This window comes from Sycon ciliatum, chromosome 10 (genome assembly GCF_964019385.1).
Source record: "Sycon ciliatum chromosome 10, ocSycCili1.1, whole genome shotgun sequence".
In the NCBI taxonomy this organism is placed as follows: domain Eukaryota; kingdom Metazoa; phylum Porifera; class Calcarea; order Leucosolenida; family Sycettidae; genus Sycon; species Sycon ciliatum.
The window spans coordinates 7,568,124-7,576,577 of NC_088652.1; the positions used below are offsets into that span (position 1 = coordinate 7,568,124).

The 8,454-nt window shown below is 45.3% G+C and overlaps 1 protein-coding gene across 1 annotated transcript in view; it reads right to left on the minus strand.

The window, feature by feature from the left end:
- The window catches only part of LOC135826584 (CUB and sushi domain-containing protein 1-like), a 162,850-nt gene extending 160,478 nt beyond the window's left edge, over positions 1-2,372 (minus strand). The window contains exons 1-2 of the mRNA XM_065339188.1: positions 2,216-2,372; positions 1,207-1,404 (exon numbers count right to left, since the gene is read on the minus strand). Of these exons, the coding sequence (XP_065195260.1) occupies positions 1,207-1,404; positions 2,216-2,372 (355 nt within the window). The remainder of the gene's footprint in view (positions 1-1,206; positions 1,405-2,215) is intronic.
- Positions 2,373-8,454: the final 6,082 nt, after the last annotated feature.

An 8,454-nucleotide genomic window follows, 5' to 3' on the forward strand; every position in this document is an offset into this window, starting at 1 on the left:
GTTATGATTCGTATTAATATTTCCTTCCCTCACAATATTATTCGTTCTTAGCAGGAACCGGAGGTTTTTCCTCTGGTGAGAAGGCAGAATTGCCTGTTTTCTAAACGAATTCAATTAAAAGAAACAAGCAAACGAACAAACAAATAATTTCCGAAAAGACCCAACATTCTGATCTGAATCTCTCAATACTCTTGCTTCTTCAGCCATCCTTGTTGACCAACATTATTAACATTTTTGTAGCCCTGTTTAAAGAGTACGTCCCAGGCAGGTTCCAGGGCATATTAATGCATATTAATGGTTTTCTAGCGATGGCTCTACTCGCGGTGCGCTAACCACGCCACGTGTCCGATCCTCCCTGTACTTGATGTCTCCTTTCTTCTCCGCATACGTCCAACGCATATGGGGTTTGGTTTGCAGCCCTGCCTTCGAATCATGAGATCGAGAGTTCGCGAGCCGCGCTGATAGCAGAGAGCGTGTAAAAAGATTTTTTACGCGTGGTCGATTGCGCAGACATCCATGGTCAACTGAGTGCTCACAGCTCGGAGTGAGGATTCCAAGGATGCAGTTTACAGGGTTATGGGCCGTTACACGCCCGATTGGTTAAGAGACTCACCTCCTCTTCTCTTACTCACATTTGAGGTTTACATTCGCCACTAAGGTGAAAGCGCATAGTAGTGCCTTGTGTAAGCGAAGGCTTTACCTTGTGTATTTCTGAAGATTCAAGTGATGCTGACGCGGATCCCGCGATTTTGTCCTTCCCACAGTCTGCTCTGCTTGTAAGCCTTACATTATGAACTGATATAAAGTAATATAAACGTGTTATCTCTAGCTAACTGCGCCTGCCTCTACTTATCGTCACCTTAACTCTCCTATGTTAACTACGGGTCATTTTCTACTCTTGATTCCTTCAAGGGTTTTAAATTTTTTTAATGTTTCGGATAGTTGTCGGGGTTGGCTACCACCCTACATATCAAGCATATGCGGCCTGGAACGCTACACATGTCACGGAACAAAAAAGTCCCGCCTTCGGTCGCTTGATGAACGTCCAGTGATGGCGTGGCCCGACGACATATGCGGCATCCGGGATAGTGCAAGTACGGATTTTCGTTTCGCAGAACATCTGTTATATGTTTTTTGGGGTGGTTATCATGTGTACGGGAAAGTGTTTGAAAATGTTGCTGCCTCGTTCTTAATTCCGGAACTTACGAGTACAAGACGGTGACTGAGGTAACCATTTACCATTCAGTCCGCATGTGTATATATTCGCCCACGCATTGTTGGCTTGTCCTGTGAGGTGGTATCCGGGATCACACTGAGCAATTATACGTAATACTTGGGTTGTTGCAGATCCCGAAATGTTCACACGTAGTCCACCAGTCTGTGCCGGAATAATGCATTCAAGTTCTGCATAAAAAAGAGTAAAGTATAAGAATGAGGTTGGGACAACGGCATCCATTGTAGGTGGACATTCACGGAAGCAGACTGTAAAAAGGAAGGTAAAAGAGTGCCAAACCCAACCGGACTCGATATGTAGCTTGTCCTCAACATTGGTCTAACCATCTGAGCTATTGGACAACATAATACCTGCCTTCGAAACTAATGGCACTTTTATTAAATACTAAGATAGATCAAACGCAGCCAATTTATGTGTCCAGTTAATGGTGATGAACGTAGGTGATCAGTTGAGTGAAAATAGTCTAAACAACTGGTTAGAGTCCAGCGGATAATGCTTCCAAAATATTCGTATAGTGCTTGCCATAGTGCTCTAAAAACTGCTCATAATGCTGATTGTAATGCTTTAACAAGGCCTATTCTGCTCTGAAATTGGGACAAAAGGAAGAAAAGCTATACATATCCAATCTTCCACTGAACCCGCCTCACTGTTTTCTACTAGCTCAACCAATATAAGACATAATCAAGTCTCCATTGGCTGCTTTCTATTGTAGTTTTGACTGTGGGCTTTGGCTGAGTAGCGTATATCAAATCTTTTCCCAAAACTATCCAGGCAGTGAATGGTTTAAACTTTGTTAGGGATCAAAAATGTACACTTTCGCATGTCCATTCTGTACAAATGAGCCAGGAAACTGCGCGGAGTGGCAAAAAAACACTAAAAATGGCGAAAATTCAGGGTATATTTAGGGTAAGTTCAGGGTATGTTCAGCACCTTTCATAGAGCACCATCACGATGCAGGCAGATAGCTGCACTAAAACTTGCCAGATCCATAAGTATCTCCTTCCTCTTCAATAGTGGTCTCCTCCCAGCCCTTCTTTCGCCTTCTTCTCTTCTTTCTCTTCTCCTTCTCTTCTGCTTCAGCGATCACGAGCGCTTCCTGGTGATGGTTGTAGGCATGTGTGTTCACAGGGCTGGGCATGTTAATGGTTCCGCAGAACTAACTTATTCGGAGCGGCATGTCCCTTGCCACCTCCACATCCCTTGCCAATTCTCCGCATGGCTAACACTGATCGCCGGTTGACGTCAAAGAACGGCTTCTCTTTCAGGCATAGGTTGAATCTCCAACTGTGACTGCATAATACATTGTCGCACTGCACGTGCACCACCGATGCGAGGCCAACGGCGCAGCAGACAACAATATTTATTTTCAAGATTTGCACTCGCTACATACAGTAGCCACGTCCAGAAGCTCCTGAAGACATTTCTGGTACACAATTCTGTTGCTCCCCGAGCAATTCTCTTCTATCTCTTCTCCAGATCCCTCAGACGCCTCAATATCGTCGTCCTCAGAACTGTCTTGGTTCGAGTTCACAACTGAGCCTTTGCTGCTGTCAAAGTTTTCATCAGCTTAATAGGCTGGCTTCCTGCTCAACTTTCCCGTGGACACGCTCTTCTCAGCCGCTTCAATATCACTGGCGACCTCAGGAACCTCAACGACATCGTCGACTTCAGCAGCAGCTGGCTTTGGTCCAAAATATTTCCTTTTCTGTCGTCTAGAACATCCACTCGAGCTCGTTCTTCGGTTCCCTATTGTTCAAATTTCAAATGATTTGTTCTCAAGGCAGGAAGCTGTTCAGCGCTTCTCCTTGTACGCCATGGTATCCAGTAGCAACGATTTCAAGTCAAAAACTCGCTCGTAGTACGCGGTTTCAGTGAAAATCACCGACTGCATGAGTGCAAAATTGCACAAATTTTCGATCCATGCGTACTCATTTTCATTTGAATTGTTGAACTTGAAACGGTCATAACTTTGGAACCAGTAGTCCGTTTCAATTTTGTTTCTACACCCTTTAGGGTCCGCTGGCCTAGTTGGATACCCAAAACAGCAAGAGTGGAAATCTTCAATTTTTGAGTATCTGAAGGGTCATCCCCCGATGAAGTTTATCTTGGCAACTTGTAGTCCTGCCTGCAGGCAAGTTGTCACTGCATGGGTTCTGTGAATAAGCTCTTCATCGGAAGCAGCAAACATTACGCTGATCTCAGATCGAGATCCCTTCCATTTCCGGTAAGCCTGAAAGCCAAATTATTTTGCCAAATAATGTTGCTGCTCTACTCTCTTTACTTGTGTAGTCTTCTTTTCGTCTCTTGTGGGAGAGAAAAAGACAAACGTGCCGTCAGTATGTGGTGTTGCGTAGACAATTGGGTGGTCACAAGCCTGAGAGTACTCTTCTTTGTTGTTAGCACCTGAATCAGAAAAGCTGACCTGGGAGTACAGCTGTCCATATCTACCTGCACGTGTTTCATGAGGCAGAATCATAACCAGTTGGTGCTGAATTCATGAGTATTGTGTTATTTAGATAATAGAAAAGGCCCTGTGGGTGAGAGGCTCGCAGGTGAGAGAGAACAGACGTGTCAAGCTATACAACGAATTCATCACACCGATACTCCTGTACAATTGCTCAACATGGGGTGTACCCAGCAATGTCATTAAGCGATTGGAAGCATTCCACGGACGTCAATTGCGAACAGTCGTCAGGATCAAGTACCCTCAAGTCATCAAAAATAGTGAGCAGTATTATTAGCAATATTATACTACTTCCTCCGCGTCATCGAAATTGTCGCAGTTTGACTAGTGACTTGTCACTTGTTACTGACAACTCCATAAACTAAGCCATTCAAAACTTATTACACAGTATGATAGTCTGAAGACTAGAGTAACGTTCCAGGACAATTGGACTGAGAGTTTTCATGCAGAGATGAAGTCCTCGTCGTCACTGATGTCAATGGACGCAAAAATATCGTTCCGAAATATTTCAAGGAAAGTTGGTCGCGCCTCATCTCAAACGCTTTGACTTTCTCCACAGGACAAGAGCTGCTATGCTTGTCGTCTGCTAGCTCTGGATGATTTCTACTTCACCACCAACGAAGCCTAGTAAGAATACACGATCGTTGCGAGGTCGGTTGATTACCGTCGGCGGAATCACCTCGGAATCACCTCGATCTTGAAATGAACGTTTTTTAGCCGTGGCATGCCCACAACAGCTCATGCAGGTAAGTGTAGTATCACGTCCAGCGCGCCCTCTTTTTCAGCATCACTATACACGGTATGTACGGGACCTGCGCGTGCATCACTAGCACTACGTGTAGAGTCTACACGGCTCTTGCATGTACATGTACAATCATGTACTAGTACTGAGTGTCTCAGCCAGAGCGACAAATTTTATCGCTGTTGAGGCATTTAGTTTGCCGACTCCTCGATGTTTCTCCAGGCGCTGCCACTTGTTCCACGAAGTCATTCTCACCCCAGCTAAGGTAAAACAGTGATGGGGCTTGAGTGAATGGCCATAAGCACGAGAAATGTGCAGGCTGCAACGCCTGACCGATCTCAGCGAGTCGAAATTACCAGCGCAGCGACATCAGCGAAGAAATTGCGTCTAGTTCAAAAATTCCAGCTTCCAATAACAGAAAATAGAACTTTGCCGTCACCCTATACTGATGACTATCGCCTATGTCCGATTCCTTGCCTCTGGTACGAGTGCTGGTGAGTAAATACCGCGTTTTACACCAAAAGTCAAACTGCGACAATTTCGATGACGCGGAGGAAGTAATAGTACGAAGTAGAGGTTGCGACTTCGGCGATGGTTTTGTTTTGGATTGGGTTTGCTCCCACACTGGAGCTCGCGCTATTCCGCCGAAGTAACGTCTGTTGCATAGCTACGGGATCAATATTTGGTGTTTATTCCCGTTGCTATGCAGAAGACGTTACTTCAGTAACGTCTGGCGCTAGCCAGGGTCCACATAGCTTTAATTTGGTGGTTGTTTGTTTGTTTGTGTGTTTGTGTCACGCCTGGCGCTATGCCGTATCTGTCCCGTTCCATGCCGTACCATCAAACACAGCTGGCCACATACAGCTGGCCGCAATATTCAAATAGGGTTTTCAAACGCAAGATCATAACGTGAAGCAACTTGGAAGAATGAGTATGAATTCGAAGTGTTCGGGGGAATGCATGTAAGGTGATAGTGCGAGTTCGAATCCCAGGTAATGCCTGAAAAAAATAGGAGAATTGAAAAATTTATAACTCCGGTATTGAGCCAATAATAAAAGTAGAAAGGAAAAGAACATAGTGTTGAAGCTAGGTGTCAGGACGTCGAATGTCTCAGTACTCTGTCAGTTTTGTGCCTAGTTGTTGCACTTTCTGAGTGTATATAGTATCTAGTTACAGTGATGGAGAGTTACTCTTAACTCGTTTCCATATATCCTTTTCCTTTCTACTTTTGAAAAATTTATAACATTCCTTTTCTTTTGTTGCCGTCATCAAGGCGGTAGACGGTGCATATTACCCTCGACCGTGCCTGTCCCGTACCTGTCCCGTACCTGTCCCGTACCTGTCCCGTACCTATCCCGTACCGTACCGTACAATCAAAGACGGCTGGCCACAATGCATATTCAAATATATATATATATATATATATAGAACAATAGAAGTATTTCTTGCGTCGGCAAAAAGTGCTCAATGTCCTAAGACAGAGCGGGGTTATACACTCAGACACAAAGGATCTCCAAGTTTCTCAGTGTTGCTACTCTGAGTTTCGTGCAAAAGCACTCTTCAGGCAACTTACTCTTCTCTCACATCAGTATCCCTTTACATACCAGAAAAGACGAAAAGAAGCACCCTAGGTGGGAATCACAGGTGGAGAAAAGAAGCACGCTAGCCAGTCTAGGTGGGAATCACAGGTGAAGATAAATGTGGCAAGTGTGGTAGTGTGAGCAATCGCGCAGGCCGGGTGGTGTGCATAAAGTGAAGTAGGATGCATGCACATTAGATAGCAGGAGTTCTGTATATGTGTAACAGATAGCAAGCGCAGTCTACAGTTCAGGTCACCTCCGATAGGAGGTACTTGGTGCTGTGGCGACATTTTGTGACCAGGCTGCATCTGGTGTTGAGGAGCGATGCCTTGTCACTCTTCATTATGGCGATCTTCTCCGATAGGCATAGGTTGCACCGCTTCGAGGTTCTTTTGTAGGCGCTGGATCTCTGCCTGATTCTCCACGAGATGTTGACGTCTTCACCTGCCTCCTTCAATGCCCATGCATGCTTTGACAATTCTGTGCTGTTTCTGTGTGGGGCATTCCGGAACGATGACGTGTGGTTGTTGAACCGGAGTTTGAACGGGGTTTCGGAGATGCCGATATACTTCTTCCGGCTGAGATTGGAGTCCACTGTAGCTTCGTACACTATCTCGCTGGCGTTGCAGTCCCCGTTGAGTGGGCAGTTTCCTTTGATACGGCAGTTACATCTCTTTTCTTCTGGCTGTCTGAGGACTTTCGCGTTGTGGCCCTTTATTATTGAGGCTAAGTTAGGCGAACAGCTGTAGCTGACTTTGATCGTGCCACCTGTGATTCCCACCTAGGGTGCTTCTTTTCGTCTTTTCTGGTATGTAAAGGGATACTGATGTGAGAGAAGAGTAAGTTGCCTGAAGAGTGCTTTTGCACGAAACTCAGAGTAGCAACACTGAGAAACTTGGAGATCCTTTGTGTCTGAGTGTATATATATATATATATATTTTGATCTGAAAATTATTTTAATGTAGTCTTTTGCACCTATGATCAGGGGATGGCCCACGCCTGGTAAAAAAAAACAAAAACAAAAAAAAATGAGAAGTTGCGTACAAATCGTGTACAGACTAAACAGACTATGGATTCGAACATAACAGAGTGGAAAACCGGAATCCGAGAAAACGATAACATGCAAAATCATGAAAAAGTGGGGGGGGGTACTGAAGCAGAACAGTAGCCAAACACACCACGGATAGTTACCGAAAGCACTCTGCAGCAGCAAGGACCACAGAAGCATCAGAGTCAATGACTCTCTGGCGGGCATCTTGAGACCGTGGCCTGCGGTGACCACGGAGGCTGGCATTGGAGGCACGAACAAGAGAAAAGGAAACCCTTGACCTAATAAAGGCAAGAAGTGAGGAGAAGGGCTCCTTTCTCTTGTCGGCGAGCATAGAGGCGACACGCTTGAAAAAAGCGGAGGCGGACTTGCCGTAGCCGCCGGAAGCGCTGAACACAATGGGAGAAAAAGACGCGTGTTCAACTTCCCGGACGCGTTCTTCGTACGCGCGCCTTTTCTCGGCCTCATGCTTCCGGTAGGTGGCTGCATATTCAAATAGGGCTTTCAAATACAAGATCATAACTTAAAGCAACTTGGAAGAATTAGTATGTATGCGAAGTGTATCGGGGGATGCGTGCAGGGCGATAGTGCGGGTTCGAATCCCAGGTTATGTCTAAAAACAAAAAGTAGAAACTTAGAAGAATTTATAACATCCCTATGCTTTTTTTGTCAAGGTCATCAAGGCCAAAAAGCATAGCGTAGGGCCCTGAGCTTCAAAGCTCTCTGTTTTTTTGTTTTTTTTATCTTTTTTTGCGTCACGCCTGGCGCTATCCCGTATTTGTCCCGTACCGTACCGTACCATCAAAGACAGCTAGCCACAAACAGCTGGCCACAATATGTTTGTTTGTTTGTGCAATCAGTATGCCTGGCGCTATCCCGTACCTGTCTCGTTTCTGCCGATCACGGGCGTTCTTGAGTCGACGGAATGTTGTTGTTGTTGTTTGTTTATTTAGAGTCGAATAATAATAATAATAATAAAACATTTCCAACTCATTGGGTTGTAGTTTCCATCATGAGTTTGATTCCATCGTGAGTTTGATTCCATCGTGAGCATCTCTCTGTCGTCTGGAATCTTTCCCTCCGCATGGAAATACGCATTAGTGGTCCCAATTTATAAGCGCAAAGGCTGCCGGTCGGATGCAACGAACTACAGACCCATCTCCCTACTGTGCTGTATTTCAAAGCTGTTTGAGCGCATTGTGTACGATCAGCTATATCGACACTTGTCCCCGTACTTGCATACCATGCAGTCTGGTTTCCGGCGAGGGGACTCCACAGCTCTGCACCTAGTCCACCTAATCCAAAACATCATGCAGTCCCGACATTTGAAAGAACATACTGGCATGTGCTTCTTTGACCTGGCGAAAGCCTTTGACACTGTTTGGC